Source organism: Solanum verrucosum, unplaced genomic scaffold (genome assembly GCF_900185275.1).
Source record: "Solanum verrucosum unplaced genomic scaffold, falcon-dt-bn FXZP01000280.1, whole genome shotgun sequence".
Lineage (NCBI taxonomy): Eukaryota > Viridiplantae > Streptophyta > Magnoliopsida > Solanales > Solanaceae > Solanum > Solanum verrucosum.
In genome coordinates, this window is record NW_026019982.1 from 3186050 (window position 1) to 3203011 (window position 16962).

General features: G+C 33.4%; 2 protein-coding genes across 2 annotated transcripts; both read right to left on the reverse strand.

Annotated features, from left to right (window-relative positions):
- Positions 1 to 5522: 5522 nt before the first annotated feature.
- On the reverse strand, positions 5523 to 10618 carry LOC125817527 (glutamate receptor 3.7). Its single transcript, XM_049497071.1, has 6 exons — positions 10099 to 10618; positions 7619 to 8961; positions 7121 to 7398; positions 6956 to 6987; positions 6410 to 6816; positions 5523 to 6115 (listed from the first exon to the last, which is right to left on the reverse strand). The coding sequence occupies exons 1-6, from the start codon at positions 10361 to 10363 to the stop codon at positions 5708 to 5710; spliced, it is 2733 nt and encodes a 910-aa protein (XP_049353028.1). The 5' UTR covers positions 10364 to 10618; the 3' UTR covers positions 5523 to 5707.
- Positions 10619 to 14239: 3621 nt separating this feature from the next.
- On the reverse strand, positions 14240 to 16284 carry LOC125817539 (protein DETOXIFICATION 40). The gene is made up of 6 exons (XM_049497083.1): positions 15639 to 16284; positions 15409 to 15465; positions 15073 to 15311; positions 14729 to 14847; positions 14456 to 14542; positions 14240 to 14342 (listed from the first exon to the last, which is right to left on the reverse strand). The coding sequence occupies exons 1-6, from the start codon at positions 16262 to 16264 to the stop codon at positions 14277 to 14279; spliced, it is 1194 nt and encodes a 397-aa protein (XP_049353040.1). The 5' UTR covers positions 16265 to 16284; the 3' UTR covers positions 14240 to 14276.
- Positions 16285 to 16962: the final 678 nt, after the last annotated feature.

The window sequence follows — 16962 nt, forward strand, 5'->3', positions numbered from 1 at the left end:
TAGCTCAAGATCGTTAACTAAGATCAGAAGATTTAGGTAAAGAAAAGGAAGCTAGAAAAGAAAAGGAAAATTTTGGATATGAGAACTTCGTTATGGAAGAATACTCTTGAATTGCTTTTAATTTGAGTTGGTTACAAATGACATGATTCTTGATACTACAAAATCTAGATTATTCCGTCATTCACTACAAATATCTAATTCTCTGGAATATCTACAAGAAAAATTTCAGTAAGAATTGTTCGTCCGTTCGGTAAGTCAGCCATAAGAAGAAAGAGGAGGTATGAAACATGGGACAGATACTTATTTGGATGACAACATTAAATTATTTTAGAAACTTGACTAGAAACTAAGATATTTATTCTTTAAAAAATCTCTTTAGATATTTTCATATTTATATCCAATTCGATCAGTCTGTTTGCCACTTCTAATTCAGATGAGCCAATAAAAGTTAATTGCATCCACCTCTTGTCGTAGCGTTCCTGGAAATTACAATTTTGTCTTTTTGAAGAAGAAAATATGGAAAAAGAGGGAAAACATAAAATATGGACGATGCACAATTTGAATTAAAAATTAATTACTCATCCTTGTTCCTTGAATATTTCTTTATTTTTATTAAAAATTATTTCTTTTATTTCTCATTCGTGCACTTCTACTTATTCACTATTTTAAAAATAAATTCATTTTACCATATAAAAAAGGGATAATTTTTTTTTCTTATTTTACCCCAACGTTAATTACTTATTTCCAAATCATTTCTTATATAAATATGGTAGTAAAACATCCATATTAATTATTATTTCTTAAGAATAGTGTAAAATTTAAAGTGAACAATTAAAAATGATCGGAGGAAATATTCATTTATCACCATTGGTTGGTACGTACTTGGTAGACATAATTAGATTGCAATCGTTTTAATGCTCTATGTCGTATCATTTAAAATTATGTACCCTCATTTTGTCAGATTGTACTACATTAAAATAATTCATGTATCATCAGCCAATTTCATACGTTTATACAATTCTGAAGAATTATTACTCGTACGATTGAAGAAATACAATTCATTCTATTATAAACCAGATAAATCATTTATTAGCGACTCCGTATTCGAGGTGTTGGAACCCGAGACCTCTTGGTTAAAGATGAAGGAATATTTATCACTTTACCACAATCCTTGTTGGTTTAAATACACAATTCATTCTATTATGAAAAAAAATAATTAGGATGACTTTTTGATCACGAATCTTGATTTGAATTATTTTATTATTTATGTGGAATAAATAAAAACTCTACTATTTTTTTTTTATAACATAAACAAGATCTCTATAAATAGATACTAACAGTCGAGGGCGAAATTATAGTATAGTATGCGGGTTTAACTGAATACAATATTTTGGTTCAAAACTTGTATTAGGCTTTAAGCAATTTATTGAATATTTGAATATATATAAATTATTAGTTTAAATCTAATAACATAAAAAAATTAGAATTTAACCCACATATTTTAAATTTTGACTCCATCTCGATGAACCGTTTTTCCTAGTTATCAAAGTATATATAAGCTCGACGCATTATGTTTTCTCAAGTATGTCGGTATAGGATTAAAAATCTGTGAAAAACTAATGTTTATGGATTTGGTCTCTTGATTTTAATTAACACTAATAAATGAAGATTGTTGTTGTATTTTTTGTGTTAATATCTCTTTATTTTCCCCCAACTTAGGTGAAAAACTGCAATACATAATAGACTAACTACACCATGCCCCTTGACCAAAAGTGTATCAATTTTTTTTAAATATTTTTCTTTTGTTGTTTATCAATAATAGAAGAAAAAGAAAGGAATATAACATTCTTATAATAAGCTAGGTACTAAAAGCCACACAAGATAACACACACACACACACACATATATATATATAATTGCCAAGTTGAGTTTTATTCCCTCCTACATTATTATGACAAGGAAATATTAGCAGTTGGATTACTTATTTGTCCTAGTGAACTTTTATTCTTTTCTAAATGCATTTAATTATTTATTACTCCCTCCGTTTACTTTTTCTGGTTAACTACACCAAAAATAAATGTCATTTTACTTGTTCTAGAAAAATTATAAGATAATTTATCACTTACTTCTTAATTTATTTTTATTATTAATTATAATTATTTCTCAAAACACTGAATTTATTATATTCAAAAGGAATTGGAAAAATGCATAAGTACCCCCTTAACTTATGTCCGAAATCCTAGAGACACACTTATACTATACTAAGGTCCTATTACCCTCCCTGAACTTATTTTCCCAAAGGAATTGTGCATTTTCCCAAAGGAATTGTAATTCTATTTAGAGTAAATTTTAGGTTTAACAAACATAAAAATCATATTTGTATGTTATAGTTTGTATAATTGCGCTCCATAACAAACTTTATGTTTGCTATGGCTATTAATATGTATATTTCGGTATACTATACAAAAGAATCAATTGTATAATTTGTTTCGGTATACTATACAAAAGAATCAATTGTATAATTTGTTTCGGTATACATATACAAAAGAATCAATTGTATAATTTGTTTCGGTATACATATACAAAAGAATCAATTGTATAATTCGTGTTTGTATAAAGCGAGAAAGAGAGAAAGACAAAAGAAAACTAGGCAGGAGAAAATCTGTATTTGTTTAATTATAAGTGTATAGGACAAAAAAATATGTATTTGTATTTGTATATACGATTTTCTCTCGCTTTATACAAACACAAACGTAATTTATACATTTGTATTTGTATAAAGTGAGAAAGGCGAGTGAGAGTGGCAAGCGAGATCTGAGAGAGTGGCGAGAGAGATTCTCTGGGGAGAGAGGCGAACGAAAAGATATGTATATATACAATTTTCTCTCGCTTTATACAAACACATTTTATACACTTGTGTTTGTATAAAGTGAGAGAGGCGAGGGAGAGACTGTCCAGCGAGAAACCGAGAGTGGCGAGCGAGAAATTCAAGAAGAGAGGTGAATGACAACTGTTTGCTACGGGTTACAATTAAATCAAATTGTGGTTATAGCATTTAATTTGAATTAATAGTTTGCTATTTTATACAATTTTCCTTCTATTTATTGCTCCTTAAGGGCCAAGGGGTGTGTCAAGTCAATATAAACTGAACAAATAAAAATAAATGGAGGGAGTATCTTCGAGAATCTATTTGACCTTATAAGCTAGATATTACTTTCTCCATCCATATTTACTTGTCTATGTTTGACTTGACACACTATTTAATTAAGAAGTAAAATATAAAATGATAATTTTATTATATCTTCCCAAATTATTACAAGTCATTTCATTCATTGGGATGAATATTACTTAATAATAAGAGTAAAATAGATATTTATATGATACTCCCTTTGTCCCTAATTACTTGTCAATTTTGACAAATAAAAAAAGGATAGAATAATTTTACCTATTATACCCTCAATTAATTTCTTTGAAAAAGGTAGAATTTCTTGAAAATCTTAAATTTTTAATCCATCAACTTCATAATTAATAAGGGTAAAATGGTAACTCACTATATCAATAATTACTTTCTTAATAGGTGTGTCAATTCAAAAGTGGACTAGTAATTAGAATTTTTAATCCATCCACTTCATAATTAATAAGGGTAAAATGGTAACTCACTATATCAATAATTACTTTCTTAATAGGTGTGCCAATTCAAAAGTGGACTAATAATTAGGAACATATGGAGTACTAAATTATCTATTGTCTTTGATTTTAAATTGAACAAATAAAAATAAATATTTTTTATTTTTAGTATAATGAGCAAGTAAAAGTGAATTTATGTGAGAGTAATAATTTGTTTCACCTAACCACTTGACGAATTATTGGAAATGCATATGATATAAATATTGGTAGGTGAAATAAATTAGAATGTGCCTGCTAGCTTGTGGGGAATTGGGATTAGCTGTGAAAGCATTAAATAGCAACTATCGTATTCCCTCCGTCCCTTTTTAGTTGTCCACTTTAGAAATGACACACAGATTAAGGCAACAATGATTAGCACAGTGAAGTTACAATTTTACCCTTATGACAACTTTTCACTTCACAATTACAACCACTTATTTGAATTCAAGTGAAATAAATTGGAGGGAAACAACATACACTTTTACAATTTTCAAGAAGTGTAAATAAGGGTATAATAGGAAAAAATTTGTTGTCCTTTCTTGATTTGTCAAAATGGACAACTAAATAGGGACAACTAAAAAAGGAAATATGAACAAGTAAATAGGGACGGATGGAGTAGTAAACAAGTTGACCCATTACACATGCCTAATTATTATACCTGTACCACCTTGATGTTCAAGTGACAAGTGAAAAGATCTCATATGCTATAGTGATAATAGTCTATCAAACTTTAACCAAGATACTTAACTATGTTGTTTTTTAAAAATTGGAATACTATGTATTAGCTATGACGCGCATGATGCATTTAGGTGAATATCACATCTGAATAAGATGGTAAAAATGAAATACTTTTTAAGGCATAATACAAGTTCACTGTATACTTACGTTTTTAGTAGTGTTGATAGCATAATCCAATTCAAAATAAATCTGTGAAGCTTATTGGGCAGAATTAAACAATATGTGTCATGAACTTAGATTGTGACAAATATGGTATCAAACTTGACACTCTCTTAGTATGGTGGTGAGGCAAACCTCAACGGGGACGCTGAGTCCTTAGGAAATGGTGTGTGTGGTGCCCATGACTGAGGGAGGGCTGACGAGGATAGACACAAAGAAGGACAAACAGGTTTCTAGGCTAACTAACTTCTGAAGAAAGGAGTGCAAATGATACCATACGCAAATTCTGTATCGAAATGAGAGAGGACTTTATAAAACATCACAAATTCACATGTACATACACTTTTGGCCAAAAATGGCATAAAACAAGGGACAAATTAGTGAGGCATGTCGAGCCAAAATGGACAAGACGTGCTATATGAGCTTGGATTGTGACAATTATGATATCAAAGCTAGATACTACCTCAAAATGATTGTGAACAAATCTCAACGAGGATGCTGAGTCCCTTGGGGGTATATGTGACATCCATGACGAAGGGCAGGTCGACGAGGATGAGTCACAAAGAAGGACTGTCAAGCTTCTGATGAAGAAGCACATGATACCTTAGCTGAATCCACTTTGGAATGGAGATCTCACATGGCGTGCGTGTTTTTGGGCTCATTGATGACATAGCTCGAGAGACAAATCAGTGATGCCTATTGAGCCAAAACGGACATTACATGTCATGAGCTTGGATCATGGCATTAGCCCATTCCACTTTATGTACTATATATACTTATTCGTCCTTAACTAAAAGAATGATATTATCTATATTTGAAATTGATTTAACTTTTAACTTTCTATTTTACTCTTAATGACGTACTTTTATAGCCATAGAAATCTCATGGCATGTTTTACACCACAAGTTAAAAAAAAATTCTCTGAATCCCGTCAAACTATGCTACATAAATTGAAACAGAGAGAATATGTAAGGAACTCCAGGGGAATTGAGAGTTTTTTACATTAAATCCTGCATTTGGTATATCCATTTGTACAAGACATATACAGTTGGTGAGTAATATATTAGCATCTCTAACTAGTAAGTATCCCTAAATTTCAGTAACATGTATACTCTACTTCAATAAGAAACTATTCGAGGAAAGATCAGGATCCATTTGTTTGAGCTTGAGCACTATCTTGTTGAGCAAAAATTCTTTTGATGGCTTCTTCCTTCTCATCAATGAAGTCAAAGAAACTGTAGATCACATGTGAACATCTGGTGTTCGAGGGAGAAGAAAGGTCCGTATGATTCCTTTTGTATCGTATATATTGACGAATACTCTTGAGTAAAAAGATTAACAGAGCAAGGACAGTGACAGCACCAGATAAAAGATAGAGTGCCCAAAAGCTGCTCAAGTGGAGCTGGTCAGGCCCCGAGTCTTTTCTCCTATCTGTTGGACAACCTAATTGACAAAACCACTTTTCGTGTATCTCTTGAAGTTTCCCACTCTCCGCCAGTTTCAGGATTGCTGTTGACATATCGTTAGCCAGAGGAGAATCCTTTTTGAAAGCCTACATTTCGTACGAGGCAAAGAAACATTCAGTTAAAAGTATAAATTGAACATAACCATGCAATGAGAAGTGATTCACATTTAGGCCAAGTTATTTTGAAGCTAAGTCTCTAAATTGAAGGACTTTCTCGAACATTCTACTACTAGTGGAATTAGTCATGACCAAGTCCAAAGTTATCAATACGAGGTGACTTCACTCATTTGCACCAGTTCAAGTTATGCGATATTATTGGAGGTGTGTTAATCAGCAGAAAGTTTTAAACTGAATAAAGGTGCATATGTATAGACCACTTACAAAACCCCATCCGCTCTTAGTAAATGGTCGACCAATGATCCCAAAATCAGTACGGTTTTGAAGGAACAACTCCATGTATGGAAGTTCATCAACAATTGCCATCACTCCTCCATTTCCTGAGCCTTGCCGCAGAGCAGCTTCAAATTCTTCTGGAGATCGTAGAGATTTTAATCTTGATGGAGCTATGTTGAGAATGTCTTTCAAATAGCTATAGGCAAATGACCCAACTTGATATCCAATAAATGAGTTGCTTGCAATCAAACTATCAATTCCTGTGATCGGTGATGCAAGTTGCTGCACTGTAAGGATGGATGTCAAACTTGCTGTATAGCTTGATGTGATCACCAGGAGTAAGAATAGCCAAACCACCATTACCATTCGACCAAGAGTGCTTACGGTATTCTCTTCTGGAAATTTACAAGATAAAGTTACTAGCCTGCTAGAAGGATGGCTAATCACAGACAAAGCATAATTTGAGCTTGATTCTTTTCATATACTAAGATCAAGCCATAAAAACTAGAAATGAAAAACCAAATAAATGCTTACGGTTTGTTTTGAATAGTGTCGAGAAGCTGAACCTGCATAATGTTTGGAAAGAGTTAATAAGAGATGGTTGGAAAGGGTGTGTGCAGTCTTATTAGTATACCTGTTACAAGTGAATATAGAAGGATAAAATACATACAAGTAGTAATACTGAACATAGGGACTCACAGGAACATTGTTGTTATCTGTCTCTTTGGAGGACCACGAAAGTCCTCATTGACGCGATGCTCAAGTATCCAAATGACCACTGCTATTATAAGAAATGAAAGAGCTGTAACACCCCACATTTCCAGTGTAAAAGGTTTAAGGAAAACCCAAGCACTTGATTTTGAAGTATCAATGGGGGCTACTATGACAAGGCCTGTAGACACATAAGGCTGAGTGAAATCAACCATCCTTGTCCTATTTGTGACAATAGCAATGTCTCCAACGGCTGCATCAAAAACCTACAAACAATCTCAAATGAATGAGCTGCATTTCCATGGCTTAAAAAAGAGATAGGCGGTGGTGTGGAAACTTATTCTTGTAATTTACATCAGCTAGGCTATATAAGTGAATGGCAGTGCCAAGTATATTTTATATGGAAGGAAATAATAGTAAGAAACAAGAGGCAAGTTTAAGATGGCATTTGGTACTCGTTAAGAGAGAGTAACAAAATATACTCACATCAGTTGCAACCATATTCACGAATGCATCATAATCTGGATTGGCAAGACCAGTACCAAATGGCACAAATCTGAAAGGAATATCATAAGGTACAAGCTTTCGTGCTTCGTAAAACAGATCTATGCAATAACCTTGTACATTGTGGCTGGCGTTCAGCGTCACAAACTCAGTAAAACTAGCTCTTCTTGGAAATCCAATTCTCAAGGGTCTTTCATCATTAGCAATAACCCAACCACGTGGTGTTTTGCTTTTCCCACCAGGCCAAGTTACACTCTTGAGATTCTGATTTAACCTGGTAGCAGCTGTTTCTTTGTTTTGTAGTGATTTTGGAGGTAAAACCGAGAGACCAGAAAAATTTGACCAGTAGCCAACTGTGTGAATCTCCTGTTTGGCAATGTTAATGACTTCATAACCACTACCAATAAGATTTCTATCTTGACTGAAATGAATCTTTCCTGTCAAGCCAGTGAAGTTTGTTAGTGATAAGATATTCATTAGAAGTCCTCCACCATCAAATTCTTTAAGTTTCCCAAGCTGTAATTTATCACTTGTTGTACCATTTAACATATTGCTGAGAGAAAAGCTTATGTTCCCTCCCTGTTGAAGTAGGTTATCAATCGAACGTGCTACTACCCACACAGTATCATAAGCATAAAGACCATATGCAGTCAATCCTGAGTGAACCAGCTCATTCTGCTGCAACTTTCTCCAGCGAGCCAAAAAATCTCTTTTCCGGGCAGTTTGTGGAATATAGGGACGAAGACTGATTACACCTTCAAGAGTGCTTAGAAAAGATCTGTTTTTCGGGGAGAAAGAATCTAAAGTAGTAGAAAACCAATCAGTCATAAGCCACACATAATTGCTCCCATTCATTTTCAGCTTATGGACCGCGCTGAAGAATCTTAACTGGGAGTCAGGATTGATATGCACAACAAAAACACGAGGTCCTAATGATTTCGATTGATTTAGCACATACATAATGTCAGTGATGTCATAATTGATAGGTAATGGAAGCTTATATGAGATCTTTGACATTTTATTAGCAAGTGCATCATTTAAAGCAGCTATGCCATTTCTCCCATAGTCGTCATCCAGAAATATAGCAATGACTTCTTTCCATTCATAAAAGTAGACAATGTCAGCAACAGCTTCCATTTGGGATTGATCACTCTGTGTTGTTCGAAGGAAAAATGGGAACTGGAGGGAAGACAGTGTTGGATCAGTGGCAGCATACGAGATAAGAGGAACATGAAGACCATTTGAAATGAAAGAAATCATATGAGCTATTGCAGAAGACTGTGGACCAATTACTGCCACCACTTGCTTCTCAATAACCTGTAAAGCTGGCAAAAAGAACTCGAATCGTTAACTATGCTGGAGGGATTCTTGAACATGACTATCAACTTAAGGGCGTAATCTCTGTGTCTCCAGATGATATATCTATACCTAGAAAGCATTCCTTTTCTTTTTTGTTGTTGCTGACTGGAAACAAAATTACAGATGCTTATGATGCCTACACACTCGTTGATCTTGTCCTTTAATATAAGCTTTCTTATGCTTATATAGTAAATATTCTGAGTATATTTTTATTGAAGAAATGTAATACTTTTGCATTACATCTACCAGAAAAGAAGATACATTATGTTTGCACTAAATTAGCTTAGCAAGTTTCTTTGCACCCAAGAGACAGAACATCACCACTGGACCCAAGAAATGATTCATAATACTCCTACAATAAGTGCTCCCTCTTGTTCTCTTAAAGATTAAAAAGGGCAAGAAAATCCAAAGACAAGGAAAAATGAATTCCCAGAAACTAAAAGTTAGTTAACATAATTGCTTCTTTTGCTACTTTGGAAATCTTAATAATGAGTGGTCTCTGGGTATGGAAACTGGAAAGTGCATAAAGTTGGTTTTCACCTCCTTCAGAAACAAATTAGAGAATCTCCTTTTCATAAATTAGAGTAATAAACAACTCAAAATAACCAAAAACAACAACAATGACGATTGAGAATTAGTGGTTTTAAATAGTAGTGATCCATTATGAAAATAGCTAATGAAGTATCACTAGTGGAATGTCTCAAAGATGTCCACCATAGGCAAGTCAAGAGATTTTGGTGACCTAAGTATTACTACAAGCTTCTAGTGGAATTAGTCGAGGTGAGCTCAAGCAGGTATAAACACTACCCTCAATAAGAAAAATACTACTCCTACAACCTTAGCTTGTGTAGCGAAAAACTCCAATTCATCGCCCACCAATTCGAGCTTAATAAGTACAACAACATCCAAGGTAATCCCACAAGTGAGGTCAGAGTGTACACACCTTACCCCTACCTTAAAAAGATAGAAAGTTCTTTCAGATACACCCTCATCTCGAATTTATTCAGTAAGAAAGTAAATTCTGAAATGATTACAACAAGAATTTTCCACTCACATCATGACAACTATAAAATAACCAAAGTAGGAAGAGTTGAGACATTTACCTACAATGGACCCCTTAAAGACACTGCAATTAGAATCCTCCATAATCAAATTAAGACTAGTCCCATTCAGGATGCTAGGATCCCCATTGATATCAGAAACTGCTAACTCCATAGCTTTCTTGGCTGCCCTACCTATGACTGAATCAAAAGCAAAAACAGCACCAACATTAACAACATCAGGTCTTTCACAGTTCCCATGTTTATTCTGCAACACCCAAATGAAAACAAACAGTGGCAACACTCCCCCAAGAATCCTCATCTTCATTCCACCACTTCAAGAAACTCAGAAAATGAATAAAGTTTGTAACTTTACTCAAGAAACCATATGGGGTTAACTAATTTCAAGTCAATCAAGTCAAGAAAACCAGACCCTTTAAAGGGCAGAAGAGATGATGGTGAAAAAAAGAACAGAGTTTGTCAAAGAGGAAATTACAGATACAAAATTAAGTTCCATGTGGGAAATTGGAGGAGCCCATTTCTCTGAAGAGTCTGAAATTGAGAAAAACATGATGATATATGGAGTAATTGAACTTTCAAACTAGTGAAGCAGCCTTTGAGTAATTTGGAAAGAGATAGGTGCTCCAATAGGATAGCTTTGTTATAAAAGAGTCTGCAAGCTACAAATTGAGAGAACACTGGGTCCCACAAGGGGTTGATGAGATTGGTAATCTGTCATTTTAATTTATTTATCTTACTTTTCTAATAGTTTAAAAAATGACAATATTTATCCTTTGTATGTTCTAGCTTTCTTTAGTTTAATGCTACACAATTCAATTTACTTACTTTTTACTTTTTAAAATTCCATATCGAATAAAAGATTTAGACCTTGTGTGTAAAAATAAGGATTATGTTCCCACAAGGGAAAAGGTTAGGAGAAGAAAGAGGATTTAGAGAGAATCTAATGCTCTATTGGAAGAAAAAAAAGATATGTATGAACTGACAAACATGTACGATAATGATCCAGTTGCAATTTTATTAGATTTTTTACTCTTTTGACATTTTCATTTCAAATGTACCCATTTGCTAATAAAGAGGATGCTGTCTCAAGGAGTTAATGATAGATCTATTGTCTCACCGACTCGTGTGATAAAAGTAAATTAAAAATATATATTTATAGATTTAATGATAGATCTATTTATCTTAATGACTCATTTAATAAAAGTAAATTCAATATATATATGTTATACCTATTTGTCAGAAGTTTTTACTTTTCTGTTTGCTTGATGAATTGAACATACAATCTTAAAATGAAAAGGGCCCATACCATGCTTACCACCTATTGTCTATTTTTCATTACGAATTAACATTTTTATTTTCACTATAAATAATATCTGAAAATGTATGTAAAAATTCATTTGATATTGTGTGTGAGATAAAATGTGAAATGGAAAAGAAATACTACAAAAAGAAGCATCTAAAATAGCAGAAAAAGAAAAGAATAAACAACTTGTATTTAGATCATCTTACATATAAATAAGCCTGTGTACTGATTTTTAATTAAAAAAAAATATTCATCATATTTAAACTTAATTAATTTTATGCTTCTTGGATGTATATGAGTAATAATTATTAAGTGGCTTTCGATGCCACTATCATTTTAATTACGTAAAAAAATAATTTAAAAATGGCTTTGTACTTCAAAACTATTTATATTATACTCTGACTCAACTTGCTCTTCCGAGCCCTATCTCATTTAAGCCACTAACTTATTTAATTTAACCCCTCATTCACGTGTTAATTATATTTGTTATAAAAATTACTTCTTTCGATCTCATCCTTTTAACATTGTCTTCAACTTATTTCATAATTTTTTGAAATATTCTAATGTATCAATTTATTTTTAAATTTAATCCATTTTTATTATGTAACTGTTCTCACATGGATGGTTTTATATCACATATGCTTATATATAAAGTAATATAATCTTTAATTTAATTAAAGTTGATTATTGAGCATCTATATATTTTCAACTTTCGTTCCACCAAGAAAAAGAAAAAGTTTAAATTAATTAAAAAGAAAAAGCTTCTTTAAGTTTTGCTCGTTCTCAAGGAATCTAGACAACTATATTATATACGCACAACACGTCAAAGTCCAAACACTTCAAAAGACTCTTTAAGTTTATACATTTATTTTATTTATTATATGTTCCCATGCAACAGGAACTTGGCCTCTTTTTTTTTTAATGGATACCTTCAAAAAGAAATCTTGTAACAGAAGAACTATAGAAAGGGTTACGTTCGTTTAGACATGATTTGAAATCAGGTTAAATTGATGTTGGAATTTTATTTAGATATGTAATTTAGATTTCTAAAGTCATATTTCTTTTTTATAAACATAAAATCTCATAATTTGTGAAAACTATTAGAACTTCTCCAATTCTTATACAATCTTAATAAATGAGCAAACTATACTTTAAAAACAAGATACCAAAATATTCTCACACACCAAATTGATAAATCACATATCTCCCGCCATGTTTCTTTTATAAATAATATTTGCAATTATAAATTTACAATGATTCGGTGGTTCAATAAATCAACAATAATGGTAATTAGCTATTCTTTGATAAAATCCTTTCACATGGTACAAACAATCTCTTCACGTTGAACATGAGTCTTTTCTAGCAAAATTTTAAATTATGGGTCTTTTTTTTGTACAATATAAACTTATGAGTCTAAGTTTTATATTTGAAAAAATTGAAATCACAATTTAAAATTCAACTCCCTATTTTTTGGAGAATTTGGAATTTAAAATCGTGATTTGCATTGGAGTTGAAATTTCACAACTTTGAAACCAGGCTCCAAAATTCTTTGGCCTAAAAGCTTACAGATACTTCTGAATGCAGGTACTTGATGAGGCAGATGAGAGCAACATTGACGCACGTGTTTTTTATTTAATTATAAATTTCCAGGATTGCAATCCTGACAATGTATATATAGCAGGTAGGAGCACAACAAAAGGGAACTTCTCCTTAACCCTAAATATACATCAACCATTGCGAAGCAATCCTTACAAAAGGGGAATGTTTAAGCATACTACTGCTTTATATTCCCGCATATTTAGAAACTATACAAATTAACTTACAAAAAAAATTGACTTTGTCGTATCTTATTCTTATGCTAGGTAATTGCATCTTGTAGGAGCACAACGTTTTCAAGAGCAGAACAGGGTGGCGGATGCAATGGCGAAGGCGGGAGATAGGCAGGGAAGCATGAGGAACCCCACTCTTTTTGAAGTTCCTCCTGTGGGTGCCACACCAATGCTGCCAGCAGACATGTCAGGAACTTTTTTTGTTAGAACAATTCCAAGCCATAATGGTGAATAAAATGCCCCTCATGCTTGTAACGAACCAGTTTACTGATTAATAAATATTCGTTTTAAAACCCCAAAAAAGATGTATGAACAGTATTTATTGCCACGTTTTTAAACTATAATAAGCACGAAAATTGGATACTGCTCCTTTCAGTTCTTACTGCTTTCCAACTTTGTCAATGTATAGTCTCTGTCTTAATTTGAGATAGTTGGGAACTCGCAAATTTCAAAATACTGAATCCGTCTCTGATTCCATTGTTCATATGCATTACGGGCTTGTAAGCTTGTAAGTTCAACATCGTTCATTACATTCTTTGGTGTCGTTGCCAACCAACTTCCTCAGAGTTTTAAGGCGATTCTATCATATATTTCATTTCACATTTTACAATTATTTGCTTACTGCTTATAATTTCTTCCAAGTTAGTTCATTATAATCTTATTATTTGGTCAATTCAGCCCACGTACGCCTTAAACCATGTGTTACAAATTCAACTGTAATGATCCTAATTGCATAGTCTGTAACTGTTGAAGTGTGTGTCCATCTCACGTGCAAGCCTGATTCTTTTTCATGGGTTAAGCATGTGAAAATTCTTTTTATTTGAGTAGCAGTGAGATTCAATTACAGGACTATTGCTTGCTCTGATACCATGTTGAAGTGTGTGACTATTTCATCTAAAAGCTTAAGCTGTTAGAGAGAACGCACTTTTAATAGTTAATTATATTCTCAACAGAAACACATTCGCGACGATCTTGATAATAGATGTTCAAATTTCAAAGCTTTTCATATTATTTCATTTCTTAAACCAGCAAGTCTTACCAACATATCTAGAAGACACATTAATTTGTTTATAAATAAAAAAGTTCTCCTACTCCTTCAGCTCTGGCTCTTTCTTGTCTCCCCATGTATTTAACCTGCCTTGAGCTGCTTCAACCTACAAAGTCATAATAAAAAATGAAGTAATTACATTTAGCTCTGTGAAAATAGTTCTTATGCCCATGTTTCCATAAAAATAAAAAAAGGGTAAAAGAGGTTTAATATATTTACCTCTTTATTCCAATCAGTTCGAATTGTGATCCATATTAAAATTACTGTTTGCATAACTGTACCGCCCATCATTCCTAACCATATACCCTGTATATATGCACCCAAACGAAAAAAGTTTGTACTCTCAGCATCGAGATGTGTTTTAATACAAAGAGAGTGATAGTCTACATTACGGAAACAATGGATAGTTAAGAGATGGAACTCGTGATAAAGTATAGTTTAGGTATGTTTTTTATTATTAAATCTACTTTGTAATAAATAGTGAAATTATACCTTAGCACCAAATTTGAAGTAGAACCCAAGAAGAGCACCCAATGGGACTCCCACAATGTAATAGCAGCCTACATTGACATAAGCCACAAAGGTTTGCCATCCACAGCCAACAGCCACACCTATATAAGATTCAAATTTATATAAATCCTAATCCAATGCATGGCACCAGAACTTGACGCGTTTTATTCAGATCCCCCCTAAGTGAATAAAACGCACCAAGTTTAAGAGGAACTTTAGATGTTCTGCTAAATAAATAATCTCAATCATGTTATAAAACAAGTTATAATAATTTGATTGAATATTCAGAAACTAGAGAGTAATTAAGATGCTTAATCTATAATTACCAGATAAGACAGGCTGAATTCCATTAAGTGCAAGGGTAAGCGCGAGCAACGGACAGAGATCAGAGACAGCTTCAGCCACAACTTCTCCTCCAGTGAAGGCATAGCTAATGACGTTACGAAATATGAGAACAAGGATTGCAGCAATCACTGAGATGATGAAAGAGCATGTTGTGACAACTCTCACTGAAAACGATGCTGATTTTGGATGCCCTGCTCCCAATTCATTGCTCACTCTCACACTGTTAATTCATCAATGATTTTAACATTAAATGTAAGTCGATAGACGTACTATGCTTTTATATCGAAAATGCAGATGTACTACAAAGGAAAACTGACCTTGCTGCTGCATTGAATCCAACTGATATCATGAACACCCAACCACAAATCGTCATGCTTTTAATTTGTCGTTTTGTCATGCCAGAATAAAGGGGGAAAACAATAAGGTTAGCTAATTGAAAATAATCAACTGACTTTATCCAAAGCAGCAACAAAAACAAATGTAAAGATATTCAATGTGCTTAATTAAATGACCAAATAAGTTGAACATTATGAAGGATTAGTCTTACCAAATAGAAAGCGAATCTAAAGTCAATTCTGGATTTTCAAGCAAGCCAGCAAGTAGAACGATTATCTGAAAATACCATGACTCCAAGCATAGCATCACCGCTGATGCTGCTGATAACTTAAAGAACTCTGGCAAACCCGAAAACGCCTTCCAACTAAACCCATTCCATGTTGTCTTACACTTCTCACTCTTCAAAATATACACAAATTGACCTATCACTATCATCCACCACGACAAACTCAATACGAGTGACACCCCTAGCAACCCCAGCCCAAGTTTATAAGCAGCCACCCAACTTATCACTAGATGCAACACCAATGTTGCTGCAGAAATGTAAGCACTCGGTGCCACAATGCTCTGCGCTTGAAGGAATTTCTGGATCGGAAAATTCACAGCATACGCGAAAATTTGTGGTATCAGACCATACACAAACAATGCCGCTGCTGATGCAATTTGTGGTGATTGCCCTAGGAATAGCAAAATTGGCTTGCTAAAAACATAGACAAAAGTGAGCAACACCCCTGTTAGAACGAGAAGAATCGTCGATCTTTGGAGATAAACTCCTAACATATCGTATTTCCTCGCTCCATATGCCTGACCACAAAGTGTCTCCACTGCACTTCCCATGCCCAACTATTCAAAAAAAATAAAATCTAATTAGCTGATTTTATCATACGGTCAATCAATTGATAGTGTTATTATCATCATCGAAGAAATCTAAGAATAAAGATGTTCTATATATATATTAGCGTACCATGAGCCCATACACGAAAATCTGAATGCCAGTATTTCCAAGTGAAGCAGCGGCGAGTTCAAGGTTACCAAGGTGGCCAGAGAAGATTTGCGTAGACATAGACATGAGATAATTGATCATGTAAACCATGACAGCAGGAGCAGCAAGGGAGAAAAGGAGTTTCATTTCGATCCACGTGGCTTGACGCAGACGATTCCATCGAGGTAACGAAGCATCCAATAGTACAGTCTCCAATTCATTGCTGGATTCAGAATCTGAACCTCTGTTTTTTTCTAGAAATGGCTGATTAACATCATTTTCAGAGGATGCCATGGTTGGTGATGGAGAATTTGAGAGAAGTTATGGGAATTTGGTTAGAATGGTGAATGTATATATATAGGAAAATAGGTAGGAAATCTAGGCTTTGTAATATAATGTTTATATAATAAGGGTAGATATTTATTTATTTTCTTACTAAAGCCATGTTTTTCGAGGAGGTGACTACGAGGAAATAAGCTCTCATCAATAAAAGTAAAATTAAGATAATCAACTGACTTAGCTATTAAGATTGCTCAAAATAGATATTTAATAA